The sequence below is a fragment of the Chiroxiphia lanceolata genome, chromosome 16 (genome assembly GCF_009829145.1).
Source record: "Chiroxiphia lanceolata isolate bChiLan1 chromosome 16, bChiLan1.pri, whole genome shotgun sequence".
NCBI classification, from domain to species: Eukaryota; Metazoa; Chordata; class Aves; order Passeriformes; family Pipridae; genus Chiroxiphia; species Chiroxiphia lanceolata.
The window spans coordinates 13,756,783-13,775,621 of NC_045652.1; the positions used below are offsets into that span (position 1 = coordinate 13,756,783).

General features: G+C 47.4%; 1 protein-coding gene and 1 long non-coding RNA gene across 5 annotated transcripts; one reads left to right on the top strand and one right to left on the bottom strand.

Moving 5' to 3' along the window:
- Nucleotides 1-493: 493 nt before the first annotated feature.
- DHRS7B (dehydrogenase/reductase 7B) lies at nt 494-10,469 on the bottom strand. Of its 4 annotated transcripts, XM_032704528.1 has the most exons (9): nt 10,379-10,469; nt 9,764-9,838; nt 9,508-9,645; nt 5,931-6,106; nt 5,057-5,172; nt 4,181-4,391; nt 3,746-3,838; nt 2,241-2,393; nt 494-1,901 (listed from the first exon to the last, which is right to left on the bottom strand). In XM_032704528.1, the coding sequence occupies exons 4-9, from the start codon at nt 6,079-6,081 to the stop codon at nt 1,696-1,698; spliced, it is 930 nt and encodes a 309-aa protein (XP_032560419.1). In that variant the 5' UTR covers nt 6,082-6,106; nt 9,508-9,645; nt 9,764-9,838; nt 10,379-10,469; the 3' UTR covers nt 494-1,695. The 4 variants fall into 4 exon arrangements, with proteins under 4 accessions (XP_032560419.1, XP_032560418.1, XP_032560420.1 ...); XM_032704527.1 differs by lacking the exon at nt 9,508-9,645; XM_032704529.1 differs by lacking the exon at nt 9,764-9,838 and having other exon boundaries at nt 9,508-9,678; nt 10,379-10,395.
- On the top strand, nt 1,597-17,297 carry LOC116795138. The gene is made up of 3 exons (XR_004359974.1): nt 1,597-1,939; nt 8,393-8,504; nt 16,803-17,297. It is a non-coding gene; the product is annotated as an uncharacterized LOC116795138 (long non-coding RNA).
- The last annotated feature ends 1,542 nt before the right edge of the window (nt 17,298-18,839 follow it).

Below are 18,839 nucleotides of genomic sequence, written 5' to 3' on the forward strand. Positions count from 1 at the left end.
CCTTTCTGGGAGGCAACAGCCCTTTGTACAGTGGCTGAGCTCTCTCCCTCCAAGGTTAAAAGAAGCTGGGATCCAGAGTGTCTATTTATAGCAACAATGTACAGTTGCCTTGGCAGAGAGGAGGGGAAGAAATGCAACTACTTCGTCTTTCTGTGGTTAGGCCAGGCTGGGCAGGCTGCCCTTCCATCCTGACAGGTTTCCAAAGTCCTGTCTACTGGATGGATTTGAAGCTGGTGGCACATCTGCCATAGCTACTATTACTTATTGCTGCAGAAGGCCCTGAAATACCCTGTGCTGGCCACACCAAATGCATTCCTGCTCTTTTTTACTCAATGCAGAATAATTCTCAGGGCCTTTAGTTCCTTTTCTTCACCAAACCTCTGTGATCCTGGCATTTTTTTTTGTGAGGGATATAAGAAAAGGAAACCAAAACCCTCCTGCTTTCCCTTCCTCTAACGTTACCTCCTGTGAGGAGCTGGAGTAGACCAAAGGATTCATTTCATAGCAATGTAATTTATTTGTCATCAGATGAGCGCTCACAGTCGGGACTTACGAGGCAGGACATGGAAAATGCTGGCAAGTGCATGGAGGTGGCAACAGGGGTCTGGACCTTGGTTTTCCTACTAGTCGGTTTTATTTTAATTACAAGTTTAAAAAGATTATTTCTGTCCTTACTGAACTCTCTGTGCAGCAATTCCTTTTTCCTAGTGCTGGTATCTCTCACATGAGAACAGGCGAAGAATGGAATATGGCACTCCCTGAAGCCTGTGATGAGTGAACAGGCAGGTATCATTCCCCACTGGATGTGATCCTAATTAGCATCTGTGATTGCTTTGAAGCAATGAGAACTAAGGGTTCTCCTACACACAGGTTCTCCTCTGCATCCAGGAGACAGGGCCTGGCATCCACAGGATCACAACTGCTCTGTGCTCCAGGCCTGCAGCTGGGCCAGGTGTGCTGCTGTCACCTTGCTGTGACTTGCTGTGCTGTTCTATCTGTTCAGTGCTTTCCTGCATTCTCTGGTGCTTGGGGCTCACACTGTGCTGCCAGTGCAGAGTTAAATGTCCCCATACATCAGTAAGACACGGTTCAGACAGGTAAAATGATGGCCAAATATACTTCAATTGTACATCAGTTACTTCTTTAAAAGTGGCACTGGACTTGAACTTAACATATCAGATGACCTGGCATGTTAACAAGCAGAAGCTCTGTGCAGTTTCCCACTTCAAGCAGCATGTTCTGGATCGGATTGGAAGGAGTGGGAAGGAGACACTGATCACTAGAGCCAAGGACTGTATTTCACAGGGGCCATGGCGTGGGGAAAGCCAAGATCTGCTTGTGTGAAGGCAAAACAGGTGGGTTTTATTTGTAGCAGCCCAGTAGATCTGAGCATGCCTGGAGTGAGGTGAGGTGCTGTGTTCCAGCACAGGGGCCTCCCCGGCTGCAGAGTGTTCCCTTGAGTCACCCTCCCCTGCAGCCTCAGCTCTCGCCCGTTGTCCAAGCACCCTTCCTTCTCCAGGTGAGGTTTACGTGCTTTCTTCCACCAGTATGGGGGAAACCACTTCCCACTCTCCATGCAATAGTAAACTTCAGTATTTTGAAAAAGGTTTTTCCTGCAGGAGCACCTCCAGTGATGTCCCAGTGACTGCAGGGACTCAGCCTGTCCCTGCAGGTACTGCTCAGGCAGTGTGAGCTCTAAGAGTCCTTTGCTTTTCTCTCCTTTTTTGCTCTAGATGCCATTAAGGTGAAGAAGACCCTGGGGCAGAGGTTCCTCAGGTAGACAGCCAGGAAGGGAGTCAGGCCAGCCACGAGCACTTCCTTCTTCCTCTGTCCCACTGCATTGAGAACCACCTGAGCCACCTCGGCCGCCGTCTGTCCCTGGGCCGTGGTCTTGTCCATAACTGCCAAGGGAAAGCCCAGTGAGCACCAGTATCAGCAGGTAAACCCACACTTAGTTACCTTTCCTAGGAATGCTCTAACTGTACATGGCTGCTTGTATTGGCTTTTACTCCAGTTGTGTAGGGGAGCACAGGCAGGTGTAACTCACGGTCGGGCCAGTAGTTGCTGTCTAGGAAGGTTCAGTTTTGGAGGTTACTGTTCCTACCCTGCATCCCAAGTTGCTTTTTGATCCTTCAGAACTAACCTGTGTCCCCACCAGAGGCCATGTGTTGCAAGCACACCTTGTAGCAACCCGGTGAGGTGGAGATGCTTTACAAATAGGGCACCAAATCGTATCTCACCTCCATAGCGAGATCCATCTGCTGTGATAGCGTTGAGAGAGAGGTTTGTCTGGATGTATCCAGGGCTCACAACTGTCACATCAATGTCATACTGCTCCACCTCTGCTCGCAGGCAGTCAAAGAAGGCCTGGGTAGCGTGCTTAGAGGCAGCATCTGAAAAACAGGGAAAGGGCTATGCACCAAAGAGAGGGAGCAGGGCTGAAGGAATATTCACTGCCCAAATGGCTTTTTAACACTGCAATGCAGCCACTTCTCAGCAAGAACCCAGCAGCTGTTCTCCAGCTTCTATGTTTGTTTTTGTTTAGTGAATGGCAGCAACAGGTAGTGGGAGTGAGAGGCAATTTAGGAAGGCAAAATGTAAACTCAAGTTGAAAACTGGCTGGGATCCTGAGCTTACTATCACAGCCCTGCCAGAGTACTCCAGAGTGAACCCAGGCTGCCTCCCACTCCTGATAAAGGAGACCCAAAGCCTGGCTTGGGAACTGTTGGTCAGACAGGCTCTGTCTGAGGAGGGCAGAGCTGGCAGTCCCTGCACGGTGCTGAGCACTTGGGGACTTGCAGAGCAGGTTCAGAGCTTGGCTGCACACGAGTCAAAACCAGATCTCACAAGCAGGCAGGAGCAGGGAAGTGTGGCCTAGGGCAGGATTTCCCCCTGTTAAATGGCTGAGTGACTCCGTTTCCTTGCTCCCTTCCCATATCCATGGTCACTGCCACCACCTCACCATGGCTGCAGGGCTGACCCCAGCAGCACGAGCTCAGCATGGGCTGCACACCCTGTGAGGACCCAGGCAAGGGCCCTTCAGAACACAATTCCTGGAGCAGTCACACCCACATCACCTGCAAGACCCCATGGCTCAGACATTCCAGGCTCTCCTCCACTCAGCATTGTGCCTGACCCATCTTAACGCTGCCACCACCACTGTCCTTTCAGTGTTTATTTTCAGCGATTTACAGGTGCTTGTGTGCTAAACACTCTACTCTTGGTTCATCCATCTTTTAAGAGGCTCTTTCCAGTAATCTCTCCAATGTTATTTCTTGTCGTAGCTGATTGAACATGAACCATTTGCTGGATCAAGATGACTGTTTAGGCTTTTATTTTGGCGTTGGTTTTACTAGGGCACTTCATAAATTACTGAAACAAAAGGTTCCTACTTTCTTACTGGAGATTAACCAAGCAAACAGCAAGGATAAAATGCAATAAAATTATGGATTTATAGGGACTCTCAAGTGTTAAAATAGGATTATCAAGGTGTTTTCAGGACACTGAAAACATATTGTCCTTCTCCATCCCTTAACAACTTTGAGATAGGATTCAGGTTTTGTATTTGAGAGTACCTTCCTCATCTTCTCTCAGTGATTTGTGACCACAGTGAGGGTGATGCACAGCTCTGCCTTCCCTGCACGCAGCCAGCTCCATGGAGAGCTAAATGTGGAAGCAGGAGCCAAGTATTTTTTCAGCCTGGTGCCCCAAATATGTCTTTCCCATCTTCTGTGGAGGTACTTACATGCGGATCTGAAAGGAATGCTTATTTTGCCTTGAACGCTGCTGATGGCCACAATGTGGCCTTGTCTCCTCTTGATCATGGAGGGGAGAAGTGCTAGCAAAGGACAGAAAAGACTCATTCAGACAACAGTCCTGCCATTGCTGCTGTCAAGAATCAAAGCTTTCAGAGTGTTTAGAGATGCTGAAGTGAACTGGATCTCTTCCCAAATTCCTGCCAGCCTAGAGTCAGGAGATGGAACAAGGAATCATCTCTAATCAGGCACTTCTCACACAGTCTTGCCCAAGCACCTCCTTAGGCCTGTCCATAACCCCAAAACCTTCCACCCACCCCTCTCAGGCTGCACTGCACCAGGTACAATCACAAACACAAGTTAAGCTGTGTTTAGTTGTGCCGGTGTGCAGGGACCTCAGCCAAATCCACGTGGATCACAGGTACCTTTGGTGAGGGCTACAGGTCCAAAATAATTTGTTTCCATCACTTTCTTATCCACATCCAGTCCCGTGTCCACGATTGTGCCTCGGAAGCTGATGCCTGCATTGTTGATCAGTATGTCCACGTGACCCAAGTGCTTCAGGATCTCCTCAGCACCCTTTAGCACAGCTTTGGTGTCCGAGAGGTCAAATACCACAGTGTGGGGTTTGTGTGTCTGCGAATAAATCAAAGTTAGCAAAATACCAGTTGAGGCTGTGCTGGTTGTTTACACTCATGATGGGATTTTGCAGCTCTGGAAGCACAGGAGCAGGGCCATCCAGACCTTGTGCTGCAGTTCCATATGGCAGGAACACATGACAGAAGCAGGTTGTGCTCTTGTCTTTGTCTGCTCCTTCCTTCTACCCGAGCCCAGGAAAGGGGCAAGGGAGATCTTCTTCAAGTACTGAAGTTTCCTGTTGTCTTATTAAAGACAGTGCATCTGAAAAAGTCAAAACTTAGCCCATGTGTTTTCTACAGAAGCCAGCAATACCTTTTTTTTGCCACTGTCAGCAGAACTAGACATTAAAACTAAAAGCCAGCAGAAGTCACTTTTTCAGGTTCAGTATATGACATTCAGGTGCAAGGAGTCTGGGCATTGCACTCCCATGCTTTCCCTTCCATTTCTAGCCAAGAAGCCTTTCAGATGCCTTATTTTTGTAGAGTTTTACAAGAAATGACATGCTAGCTCAATGTACTCCTATATCAACATCTATCCCTAAGCAGAGAGTTGCATTTTTCCTATTGCTCAACAGAACAAGCCACAGGCAGTTCTGTAACCTCTGTTAACACCACGAGCAGAAATCCCAACCACACAGAAGCCTGTTCTCCTCCCACACTCACCTTCTTCTGGTGATTCTTCACAGCAGAAAGCTCCTGCACCAGCTCCTTGAGCTTCTCACTGTCTCTGCCACACAGCACCACCTTGGAGCCAGCTGCATGGAAAGCTTTGGCACATTCTTTGGAGGAAGCAAGGGAAGAGAGCAAAGTAAGCATTTGAATAACAAACAGCAGATCCACATCAAAGCTGGTGATAAGTAAAACCCCTGTTAGCTGGCAGGGGTCTGAGGTGGCTTTATGGCTCCTGAGTAATGGTCAGGCTGATTTACAGCAAGGTCACAGCCACGTGCCACCCTCCTGTGAGTGTGACAGACACATGATAGTGGTGAGGCAGCTGCTGTGCTCACAGTTACTGTGCTGGTTATGCAGTTATTGTGCTGTTTACACACCCTCCCCATCAGCTGGTTGAATTTGCCTGTGCCTCTTCATTTTTGACTTTATGCCCTTCTCAAGAGGCACCACAGTTACCTTGTGTGTGTCATCCAGCACAGTGGGGAGTAGAAAGTTTGGCAAGGTAGCTGGGAGTACAACATGAATGCAGAACACCAGTTTGGAGGAGTTTTAGAGAAACAATTTGGCTTCTGGCTTTTTCAGGATTTAGGGAAAAGACCCCTGACAGCACAAGAACAGTGTATCTCATTCTTTGCTTTGATGAGCTCCGCTTTATACAGGATGATTAACATTTTCCTTAACAGATCAGAATTCCTTGCATCAAAATCTGCACTGGCTGTAGTTATAACTGACGTGGGAGTGCAAGCCATGCCTCTCAAAACTCTGAGCAAGGGAACTTTCTGCTCATCACTGCTTTATTCCAGTAGCTGCCCCTTCCACAACCCCCTGCCTGTCCTGCCCTTGGTGCCCTCCTTCGGGTCCATACCTTTTCCCAGGCCAGAGGTGGCCCCTGTGATCACCACCACTGCCTCCTGCAGGTACGCTCGCATCCGCATCCACTGCAGGAACCGGAAAAGGCCGAAGATCCCCAGGCTGCCAAAAAGCAGCGGGATGATGACTGTGCTTGTGAAATCCATGAACCTTCCTTTCTGAACAGTTTTCCTAGAGCCACAGGATGAAAGGAAACAGATCATTGCACCGTGAAGAAAATTAGCAGAGGCTGGAAAACAAGGGGGATTATTTCTCTTAACCCTGCCTTGGACCAACAAAAAGTAATCCCATACAGAGGTATCATCAACAGATTTCCTCATCCCTGCATTTAGACTTTGGAAAGTTCACATCAGCACCCAATTTTAAGCATTTAAATGCTACTCTGGACATCCCAGCAGGACACTTGGCATTGGATCCTGTCAGCTGTCATGTAACAACTTGGGTTCAGAGATGCTGTTCCCGTGTTTTGCTCTGGATTCACCCTCTTGTACAAAGTGTATTTAGAATGAAAGTTCCTCAGAGCTGGGATATGTCTCCACATTCTTCTGATTGTAATAAAACCTCTCAGATTTCTCTAGAACAGCCAGTACCACAGTACCTACAAGCCAGAGATCAGTCACTGTGTATTATCCCAGATGGATATAAACCAGTCTGTATTCTGGAGGCTCCAGGTTTTCTCTCTGAGCAAGTTATTTGCTTAATGCACTGAAATCTCATCCTGGAATTGGATTCTGATACCAAGACATAGTCCTAATCTCCTTGCTAAGCCATTCCTTCAAGGGAGTAGTTTTTGTTACAGCCAAAGAGCAAGTGAGACTTCCGCTGTGAAAAGGCCACTGATTTCCCCACTGTATTTACCCCCAAACTTTTATTAAAGCTTGATGTCAGAGTGAAGTCAATGACAACCCCTTCCTGGAATCTGTACCACTTCTGGGTCACACATAAAGTCAAAACCAAATCTCAGTGTATCTTCCCTTCCTCGTCCTTGTGCAGACAGACTTTGAACTCTTGCAGTTCAAACTGCAAGACAGATCTTTACTAGGAAGATACTGGAAAGTTCTGGGCAAAAAACTTGTGCTACTTCAAACAAAAGGCACAAGAAGCAGAAAACAAGAGGTAACTGCAATGCTAAGCCAGAATTTAGTGTCACTGAGTGCCACTGAGCTTGTATGGAGCTGAGGGGATGGCAGAGGCTCTACACGCCATGGAACAGAGCTAATGTGGAAAATATCAGGCTATCTGGATGTCCATCAGGGGCCTGGAGAGAATTCCTCAAGTAGCTGTTAGTGAACAGGCTAACTTTCTGAAACAGCAGTGAACTGAATAAAGTAAATATTTCTGGAGGTACAGCTGGAACACAATAATATAACACCAAGACAGCTCTAAATAAACTTGACAAGATCTAAAAATAAAAACCATCAAGTTGGTACACAACTCTTCTCGAGGTCCTTTGGAGCTTCCCACTCCTGAGGTAACTCGTGTGTCCACAGAGCACTTCCTTGTGTGATCCACTGTGCATCATGCAGGGAGACATCCAGGGCACCGGATCCCCAGGCACAGGGAGTGTGCCCAGAGTGGGAAATCAGAAACCCAAAAGGAGGAGTGAACTCAGGCAACTGGCAAAGCATCTTATTCCTGCACCTCTGTGCTGAGGGAGGGCACACAGGGTGTGTCTCGTACTAGTTTACAGCCAGGGATGGTAGAGTTGATTTAACGGGAGAGAGCAGATCTTCCCTAAAATAATTCCTGTTTAGACACAAGGCCACTGGCCTCTTTAGGCTGGATCAGAAGGTTCAGCTGGTCACTGAAAGCAGCTGCCTTTTTGTTGCTTCTCAAAGGTCTCCTGAAATTCAGAGGACGAGATGTGGGCAGGGACAACAGGTGCTGTGCTGCCACTGGGCTGACAGGACATTTTGGAATCAAAAATCTCCAGCCCCCATTTAGGCCCCTCCATTATTCCCAGAGTGGGAGCTGACAGGTGCAGTGGCACTTCCTGAGCACAGGCTGAAGTGGAGCCACTGGAAAAATCTGGCCCTGACCAGGTTGCTTCTGATTTCAGTGAAATGCAGGTGAGAAGGTAACTGGGAAAGGGGGGCTTTCCTGACACCTTTCCTAATTAAATCACACTGGGAGATGGGAGGGAGTTCCTTGTTTGATTACAGCATGGTTCTTTCACATTCTTTGGCAAAAATAAAGGTTGACTTTGCAAGGCCTGAACTCTCTGTCACTGTGGAAAAGAGCCCCCAAACCTACCAAATAAAAGCCATATCTTAGACACATGGCATCCATTGCTCCTCAGTATGGACCACTTGTGCCTGGTTAACTTAAAACAATTATTATTTAGTTAGTTTCTAAACAAAAAAAGTTCTGCCTTTAGTTCTTTTTGATCTGCAAAATATTTCCAAGTCTTCTATTGTTTTTATTTTCTTTTTTTTCCCCTTTTTCTCCATATTATAGACAGGAACTGGGCAGATTATCCATCTCTGCCTGAGGGCTGCAGCAAGCCAAGAACCCAGTCAGCAGCAGCAACCTGCTTTGGCAGCTTCCAGGCTGGAGTTTGAATCAACAGGTAACCAATAAACTCTGGGGAGGGGAAATGTGGGATGGGGGAGAGAAAGGAGTGGAGCAAGAGAGAGAAGGATTTGCCAATCAGAGATTTGGATCCCTTTCCATTAGGGCATGTGGATGCAGCACCTTCTTCCAAGGAAGGTGCTCAAATGGCCCCTTAAAAGAGCCCCAGAACAAAGAAAATCTCAGTTCACTCAGACTTGAGGGAGAGGAGAACCCAGCTGAATAGATTATTTTGGAAAGAAGAATTTCTGTAGCCAGTTTGAGATGAACTGGGTGTCTCACACCTCCTGCTCAAAGGTCTGAGACCCCACTGTCACTTTTGTTCAAAAATTTGGGTATTCACACTGGAAAAAACCCTGTTATTAACAGGTAATGTTTATGACACCAAGTTTTCGGCAGAAGAAAAGCCACTGCTCGTTAACTGGTTTAAATCAAGTCCTATAATTCCCAGTTCTCCATCCCAAAAGGCAGGATTGGAACACGCAGGTTATTAGAGAGCAGAAATAATAACACTGATAATGTGAGCAAATACAGGTGACTGGAAACTTTTTGAAGGCTTCCCATAAAATAAATCACAATAATCCAATTAAAAAAGAAAAAACAAAAACAAAACCAAAACAACAAAAACCCAAAACTTTCCCCTTACAACAAAAATTGGGTGTTATCCTATGAAAGCCAGGACAATGGTTTTTCAAGAAACAAGGATTAGTTAATAAGGTCAAGGGTTCACTTAAAGGGACCAAAGATGAGATCAAGTCCTAAAAGAAACCAAACCCCTGAGAGCTTCCCCCAAAAACACCTCTTTTGTAGCTTCAGCCTCCCAGAATCACATTGTCCTTTACGTGACGAGTGGCAGCAACTGGGGTGCTTCAGTCCCAAATCCAAATCCGGGGGGATAAAAGGGAGTGGGGGGAAAAAAAGATCTGGTTTTCCTAAGGGAGAAGCACAGCAGCTCTAGGCTTGATTAGTGGCTTTAGTCTGCAGAAAGCACAATGTCCTACCTTAGAAAAGAGCTCACTTGCAGTGGCTCTGGGTTGGTGTCTCCCTCCGGTCCCGTAACAGCCCCCACTTAAATTTGGAAGTGGCAGAGATCCAAGCAAATGTGCTGTGTCCAATGCCAGCTCAGCCAAGAGCTGCCTCTAAAAACAAACCTCGGGAATACGGGCTGTGACCTTTCCAATGGGGAAGGGGGGGGGGGAGAAATTTAACCCCCAGATTGAAAAGACAGAAGTGAGCTCAAAATGAGACAAAACTCACAGTGACCCTCTGATTGTCTCTAGTACCAAACGATTTCAGAGCATCCATAAGGACCAGTGCTGGTCTTTCCATGCTCTGGATGGAAAAAAAAAAATAAAAAGGCAATTTGTAAACCAGCTGTAATTCTCTATTACTGTAATTAATTTTGGGGCATATACTGATGTTACAGTGCACACTTTGAATGGGTGTCAAGCCAGTAATCTCCCCTGTGAGGGTGCTGAGGCCCTGGCACAGGGTCCACTCGGAAATCCTCGATTGGTGTTTGGGTCGGAAACAAAAGTGGCACGATTAGAAAATTTAAAAAAACCCCCATTTGTCGTGCCAAAGAAACTATTTAGCAGACATTTACCAAATCAAGAATCGCCTAAAACAACTTGAGAACAAGAGAGCTGGCTGAGTATTTCCCATATATATTGATAACATATAATTATCTATAATTATATATTTAATGGCGGTAACAGCGATGAACTCTGTACTGGGGAGCAGAGGTCCCAGGGCCGCGTTCTCCCAACTTCTCCCGCATTTCCCAGACTCCCACCCCTCACAGGGCCGCTCCCAGATGTCTCCTGTCCCCCTCTGTCCCCTCTTGTTCCCGCCTGTCCCCCCCGGCCCGACCTGGCCTCCGCCGCCGTCACCATGGCCACCGCCGGAAGTGCCGGGAACGAGGCACTTCCGTCCGGACGCCCACTGATGGGCGGCCCCGCCGTGACGCCAACCGGAAGTCCCTGCAGGAGGGCGGCTGCCCTCACTGGTCCACCCGCCCTTGCCGCCCGGCCGGGGAGCGGCGCTGCCGGACAGAGGTTCCGACCTCCTTCCCCACCCCCGGGTTAGAAGGGGCCCACAAGGATCATCGAGTCCAACCCCTGGCCCTGCACAGGACAACCCCAAAATCCCACCACGTTTCTGAGAGCGTTGTCCAACAGTGCTGGCACATGACAGGACTGCGTGACACGTGTGACTGTGAGGAAGGATGGGTGAGTTCCTGTAGGAGGAGAAAAAGACGTGTTTCTGCAGAGCCCTTTTCAAAGCTGTGATCAGGGAAATCTGAATTCTCTCTTTTTCCACGAGCTCTGTGCAGGAACGGGGCCTGACTGTGCTGCAGGTTCTGCAGCTTTAAAGCTCCTCTCCCAGGTGCTGGCACTGATAAGGGGCAATAGTGCAAACCTGACCAGGCCTTTGGAAAGCTGAGGCCCCCGTGATCCCAAAAGCCCAAAGTCCAAATGTGTAAGGGCTGAGGAAGGAAAGGCACATGGCTTCATCCCAGCACAGGGAGCTTTTCCACCTATTACAGTGTGTCTGAGCAGAAGGTACTTTTACAAATTCAGAAATACTGAAGTGTTTTCCAGAGACAAGGGCAGTTAATCCCAGATGTCTTTCCCTGTGAACAGCAGCGAGATAAAGGACAGCTTTTTATGACAGGTCTTTGAAAGACAGTTCTGTCATAAGTTTTTTATGATAACTTTGTTCTGTTCCTCTCTTCTAGTAAGAAAAATACTGAAATGAATTCACAGTTTCAGCATAAGTTTGTCATTAGTAAGGGATCGATACTTGAGGGAAAAGGAGAAAAGAATTCAAGATCTTCCTAAAAAGTCACATTCTGAAAGGAATGGTGGTAATGCACTTTTTTGCCTTCAGGACCAACGTGAAACGAAATGGGAGAATCAATAATTTTATTTGCAGACATGAAATTGAAAAATAGAACCCAGAAGAAGGTAGTTTATGTTGTGGCAGCCTTGCAGGGAGCTGTGGTCAGTTCAGTCTTCTGAAAATCAGAGCTGGAAAAAGCCATTTCAGAGCATCTTTCCCACCCAAGTGGGGCAGGATGAGCTGCACCCTAATGCACAGGATGGCAGTTACCCTGGAGCTGTGCCCAAGCTCCTGTGGTCACTCGTCTGGTATCTGCCAGGCATTTATTTTAACAGGGAATGGTCTGTCACCAGACTGGCAGGTGCTGGCAAAGCTGATTGAAACCAAGTGCCCAGTGAGTCATACAAAAAAAGGGTCAGGCTGAAGCTGCAATTAGATAGGGAAATTCATTGAAATAAAGCTTAACTTTGTTGCTTTGATTTGGGTTCCATTTTCTTAGGTTAATCTGCTGTAATAGCAACAAATTCACCTCTGATTTAAACCTGCTGGTCGACACATCACACACACTGGATAGTGGTTAGGTGACTTACATATGTCAACATGTCTTTGTTCTCAGAAACATTAGTGGGGAATCTATCCCAAATCTAGGACTGGTTTTGGAGGCTGTACAAGCCCCAACTGGTAAATGCTGGTATAATCTAAAACCACGCCTGTTGTTTTTATTAGCACTCAAATCTCTCCCCTTTTCTTTCTCACCGTGTCAGGTCACAACTGCGAAGGGCTGGAATCCTTTTAGCATGTTAACACTTCCTTGACAAACATCCTGCTGTTCTATTGCTGCTCTCTTGAAGTGCAGGAGCTCTTTTTTGTGGGGGGAAAAAAAAATCTCCAAACTCAGGGAACTATTTGCACTTGTGTTTGGTGACATCTGCTTTACTGCAATCATCACTGAGTGCAGATCTGCAGCCTTTTAACCCCAGTCTCTAGGGCAGCAATTTTGTGCCCTAGTTCTTCTGGGCGCTTATTTGTCCCCTTTTTTTTCCAAGGAGTGTAAGATGTAGCTTCTTTCTGTAAGAAAAGCTTTGGTTGCTTACCCTAAGAGCAAAGATCTGGGCAGAAATCCCCATGGGGTAACCAAAACCTTCCCTGAGGAAAACATCCTTGAACTGGTTTGAACTGAAAGCTCCCAATTTCACAGTGCCTTTGGCTGGAAAATATAAATGTTCAAAGGGCTGTGGCATGATTAAAGATTTTCTTGTCTCAGCCTCTGATGTGAGGGTGCAGGTTCTCCTCCTTCCCTCTCTGCTCCCATAGATCAGGGCTATAGGAGGGAATGAAAACAGACCAGGGTGGTAGGGGAAAAAAACGAGAGAACTATGATGGAAAACAGAGAAGTAAGGGCTTCTTGGGGCTTCTCCCATTCCTTGCCCCTGCAGCAATTTGCAGATAGTTGTCTGTGTCCCTTCCACACAGTGGACCCAAGAGGTTGGTCTTGATTTTTGCCCCCGTTGCAGTTCTGGTTTGGAACTGGGCTCTGACTCAAGGACATCAAACTCCTTTCAGAGAACTGTCACTGGACACTTGGTCACTGTTTCTCTCAGCTCTTGTCTCTGGGAGAATTTTGCCGTAGGTTCAGTTCATTGCAGTTCACTCACTGTTTTTTTCCACCACCTGAGTATTATTCTTCTTTTCCAGTTATTTTCTATAAGGTTTGGCTCCAGTTGTTTATAATTACTGCCTTCTCCAGACCCTGCACTGCAGCATTTCCAAGCTCAGTATGAGAACAGTGTAGACTTAGTGAAACTGCTTTGCTGATGTGTGATCGTGCTGCAAATCCCCAATCCTTGCAGATAACTCAGAAGCTGGGGAAGAGGGAGAGGGAGCAATATCCTCTCCTCCTGCAGCTGAAGATCCTCAAACATACACCACGACCATTTTAATGGAGTTGAATCCCTCCAGGGGAGATAACAACGTTTTGTCACACACAGAAATGGCAAAGCTGAGGTACCATTTCCATGAAAAGATGCTAATTGTGGCTGTTTTAATTGCTGAGGGGACAGCTCAGGCCCACTGTAGAGAAATATCTCCTACATGCAGCTTCACTGCTCTCAGGATACCCAACCCTGTCCTTCCCTGCTGCCTTCCCTCCTTGGTTTGGAGCGGGAAAAGCAGGTAAGGGCTGTGGGCTGGGCCCCCAAGAGCTGTACGTGTGCAGGGGAGTGCAGTGCCCCCCACTCTCCTGGGTTTTGGTGGGTCAGGAAGGAGTTAAATGACAACAGAGGGAGAGGCTGTGCTATTGTTCAGGCATCCCTGGGTCCAGGGTGGCTGATCTCTATTCCCGGATCTGCCTCTGGCTTCCTGCACGACCTTGGACTGCTCACTTACCTTTTCTTTTCCTTAGCTCCCAAACTACAACATGGAAATCATTCTCTTCCTGTGGTGCCCCGTTCCCTGCGGGTTTCAGTGGGGCGATGGGAGACGATGGGAGGAGGGGAACACGTTTCCGCTGGAGAAATATTTACGCAGAGGGCAGCACCTTGGGGGCATGTTCTTGTTCGTTCGGATCCAGCGCGGGCTGTGCATATTTGGGTGATATTTGGGTTTTTTAGAAGCAAACCTGTGGTGAAAGGCAAATGTTGGTGCAGCTGCCCAGAGCGCTGCCAGCTGCAAGGAGCCTGTTCTTCACTAGATGGTGCTTTGATCAAAGATTTGGATAAACGCAGTTCTTTCTGCACAGAATTTCCTAATTTTTCTTCCCCAGTCTCCATTCCTTTCCCTCTCCTTTTTGTGTTTCACACCACGGGGGACACTTAATGATGCTGGATATCGAACCAGGCTAATCTGTGGTGCTGCAGGCTCCAGGCACCCACCAGCCCGCTGGGCTCCTGGGCTTTGGGGTTTGAAGCCTGGATCAGTGCTGCTGGGTTGTGGCAGAGAATTGAATTCTTTCCGTGTTTTCTATTCCCATAAGGAAAAGGCTTCAAAGAGCAGGTCCCCTCCCCCTCTCTGCTGGTGAAGGGCATTTAGGGAAGCTGGGAAAAAAAAAAAAATCTAGCTCTGACAGAGGCATTTATTTAACAAACCACTGCCTTTCCCTACCTTAGCAGAAGACTGGTTGGTTTTTAAAAAAGGGAATTGCTGCTTTTATATCCATCTTTGTATTCAGGGGATGGTTACCTAGCCAAGGTCATTGCTGCTGCATGCCAGGATCGAACAGGGAGCCAGCTTCCTCTTCCTTCAACGAGCACTGATTTCGGTGGGGCTCCCCCAAGGAAAGAATGGGAATAAGATTGGATCTGCAAGCACGAGGTCCCAAAGTCCACAGGAACAGCCTCCCCTTTTAGAACGGCGGCAGAGGAGATGAATGAAAGTGTAATCAAACATTTCCTGTGCAGACATGCACGGGGAAGGGCTGTGCTGCCATCAGCCGTGACAGCCTGTTCCCAGCATCCCAACCCGGCACACACATGGGATAACCAGGTGCTGGGGCCCTTCCACGGCTCCCTGAGGCTCTCACCCCTCAGCACTCGCCGAGGTTTGTCCCTGCAGCCTGGTGATCCCACTTCCCCAGTGCCAGGCTGCTGGTGCCTGTACCTCAGTGCCAGGCTGGTGTTCCCAGTGCCCTCGCAGGCTGCCAGCAGCCACCCCCGACACTCCCATCGCGCCCATCTCCCTCCCAGTGGAATTTTACAAACATTAATGAATGGGGCTGGATCGCTGCTCCCACCCAATCAGCCGTGCGCAGATTCACACTCTGAGGCCAGGAGGGATTTCGCTCCTGCCCCTGGCACTGCCCCAGTGGCAGCGATTCCAATTGTGCGCTGCCGGGGTCGGTGCCCGCAGCATCCCGCCCCTCACGTGTGGAATGTTGTGCTCATGGGAGTGACGTGCCCAGAGCAGGGACACGAGCGGTGCTGAGCTGCGGTGTGACGCGAAACTCCTCTCGGGACCGGGAGCTGACGGTGATTTATTTGTCACCCCCCTGTTGTCGTCGTCCCACTGCACATACATTTGTTCATCATTAGTAAGATATCGGTGGTGACTAAACCCCGGGTCTGCATCACACAGAAATTCGCCCAGAGCTGCAGGGATGGAGGGTAAGAAGTGGGGACAGGGCATTTCCTCACATCTATTCCATCTGGAGAGCAAACCCCTCTCCCAGTCCTTCCTGGCTGACAGGGAATTGCATCGCTGGCTCGTGAAGGTGGGTTTTTTTCCCCCTGAAATGTGCTTGTTTTATTGTTTTCCTCCGATGGAATTTGCCAGCGTGTCCCAAATTATGTGGTTCTGAAATTTAAAAGCAACATACCTGTGTGGGGGAGAGAATGAGTGGTTTTCACTGTGCGAGCTGGCTCTCCCTCCCCTCCTCCCTTCTCCCCACATTCCCATGTGTTGTGGAGCCAGATGCTCCCGGAATAGTTTGGGAATGAAATGTCACCGTTTGAAACTGGTGAGTCACACTTTTGGGAGGAGGGGAGGAGAGAATCTGAAATCCTGCCGTGTGGCAGAGCGTCTCCTGGTGAGTACAGAGAGATTTTTAAAACCACAGACTCCCTGATGATGGAGTTGAGGGGCTTTGAATAGAAGCTGCTGGGTGTGTCCACGCTGCTGTTTGCAGGAAGATCTCAAAATCCTCTGCAAACTTGGATTTTCTTCCCAAACATGCCCACTGCAGCCGGACCCCGGTGCCTCCTCCAGCAGCACTGGGTTCTGTCTGTCTGACAACACACCTACAGTGACTCTCTTAATTAAGTCTCCCGCACTGCTGCGAGGTGTGTAATTACAGTGAGACCTGACTTAGGCAACTACTCGAGGGACTAACAAAAAAAAAATTCTATACCAGAGCAGGGAGGAACAGAATTTTACTGAATACATTTTTTGGGGATCTTTTAGAGGAAGTTTATTAAACAAAGGGAGGTAATTACTCCAGTTTCTTCCCAGTGTATCCCAATATTAGAATTATGCTTTTAATATACCGGGCATTAACATAGTCAGGGGTTTTTTTTCTTCCAAAAGAAGATCTTGAGATCTTTTGTCTTTTAACAGAGATTGCTAAGAAAAAGTGTCAATTAGTGCAAATGGTGGCAACGATCTTGCAAAACGAACTATTGTTTATCAGAACCTCAGTAGTTTTCCCTCCTTGCCCAACCCCTGGCCAGTGATAAACTTTTTTTTAGTGAAAGAGCAACATTCAGGATTGCAGTTTTAGGGTGTTATGACCACCCATTTTCACCACTCTACATGGCAGCTCGAGCTAGTAGGTACCAAGAAGGATGTGTCTTGATGTAGTTGTGATACTAATGGTGTCCCCCAAAGAGCTGTGGCAGTTCCAGGTGGACTGATTTCAGATGTTGCTGCCCCAGAGGTCTCAGTCCTGTCCCCGAGGTGGCAGCTGGACTGTGCATCACCACTCACAGCCCAGAGTATTAATCTAAACCACCAACTATTTCAGGTTCCTTTGCTATTCTGAGCGTCGTGGTGACACGGAGGAGAGAAGATGTGCCACCCATTCTGCAGCCCCTGTTCCAGCAGTAATGATCTCCAGATGAAGGACAGGAAGAAGCTGGAAATAGTAATATCAGAAATAGTCCCCGGAGGGGCTGTCAGCCCTCGAGTCCCACCTCCAGTGGCATTCTGAGTTCATGCTGTGAGTAAAACTCCCAAATTTCTCACCAAGCCTGCAGTGAACTTGGTGGGGATTTTGCAAGCCTAAGCCCTGGGGGGTTTGATGCCATCTCTGTCTGTTTTATTTGGAAGACTGAGCTCAGAGCAAGATTTTATGAAGTGTGCATTTCTATCTCAAATTTTAGACAGCGTTAACTAGAAACCCACATACTCTGGATTTGACAGAAATCATCTCTGGCTGCAGAGATTTGCTGCAGAGCCGAAGATTTTCTTTAATACTAAATAAAATAACCCCAGAGACAACCTTGAGAAGTCGAGTCTGTGTGCCATTCCAAATGCAGTTTCTCAACAGCAAAGCCTGTTTATTCTCTTATGTGTATCATTGTTGCCCTTTTTTTTTAGCTCAGACTGTTTTCAGTGATTTTACACTGCAGGGCTGCACAGAGTTGAACCAGCAACGCTGCAGGAGCTGAAAGTTGCAGCAGCAACATAGGAGTGAGCCAGGGAACCAGGTAAGAAAGAGAACCCCTCTGGGTATCTGCTGCACCTTCAAGTTTGAAGTTTGAGATATTCCAAACTCTTAAAGAGATGTGAATGTCAGTGGATCATCGATTCTGAGGCATAATGACAATATTTTAGTGCTTGATATATTCTTACCTCTGTTCGTGCTGGCATAGGTGTCAGCCTGGTAGGTTTAGTTCCCCAGATCCCTAATGAGGATTCCCTTTAGCCTGCAGTTTCCTGCAGATAACTCCCATGATAATGCTGGGAGTAAATACTCCCAATGGAAAAGTAGCTTATTTCTCAGAATGAGGTTATTGTCCTTGCAAATTGAGTAACAAAAGACGAATTTACTGAGTATACAACTCACTCAAGAACTGCATGTTTCAGAGATAGGTGATGATTTCTTTAAAACTTAATGGTTTTTTGCCCAAATCAAAGCATTTTGTCTCATCACCTACAGTGGGATTTCCCAGGGGACTTGAGATAACATCCTCAGCCTCTTGGACCTTGGCAAAACTGATACATAATGTGTGGAAGTCTTCCCAACAGGAACAAGCAAGCCTGGAAGGCCAAGATTACCACTGATTTGGTTTTGGGGGGAAAAAAAAAAAAAAGACAACTGAAATGACGTTCGACATTCATTAGCAAAGCATTGTCAGAACACAATAGAAGAACAGACAAAAGCCAGTCCAGATTCTGTGGTATTTCCTAAAGGGCTCCCTCTGGCACACGGCTATTCCCTGCCAATCCTTCTGTATTGTTTTTGATAATGAATAGAAGCTGAACAGATGATTGTTGCATTGTCCACTAAGTGATTCATTTACATTAAATAGTGCTCCAAAAGTAGGCTTTGGGTGGACTTTTTTAGTCACTTCTGTTATTTATTTATACAGTTTAATTACCATCTTTTAACTCTCCACTGTAATAATTATTTCCTGATTGCTTCAGCTAAATTACACAGGGTGTAACTCCTCTGAAGTCAGCAGCCCAACAAGCCCTGACATAAGAAGCAGCATCCCTGCATTTTCAAAGATGCTTAATTTTCAGTGGCCACCTCTAGAAAACTGCCCCTGATTTGGGAAGGTGCCGAAGTTCTTGAGCATCTCTTGTGCCCCTGGTCCCTGGCTCTGAGAGCTGGGCTACGAAGCACAAACTTTGCTGCAAAAACCATCACAATTCCATGGATTTCCTTCTTGATCTCTCAATTCCTGCTGCATGTCTGCACCAAGGTTCTTGATTAACCCAGGACTTCCCTTACAGTTCCAGGCTTTTCTTACAGAGGTCAAAAGTTTTGGTGTGGTTTGGTTTGGTTTGCAGCTGTGACAGATGTTAGGTACTCAAGGGCATATTGCTGGAGAAG

Excerpts from the sequence above, each read along its gene's own strand:
- DHRS7B (XM_032704526.1), bottom strand. The coding sequence starts at position 10,401 with ATGGTGACGGCGGCGGAGGCCAG. Across the intron at positions 5,173-5,930 it reads CACCTCTGGCCTGGGAAAAG|AATGTGCCAAAGCTTTCCAT; the intron begins GTATGGACCCGA and ends CTTCCTCCAAAG. Across the intron at positions 2,394-3,745 it reads CATTCCTTTCAGATCCGCAT|ATGCTGCCTCTAAGCACGCT; the intron begins GTAAGTACCTCC and ends CCTGTTTTTCAG.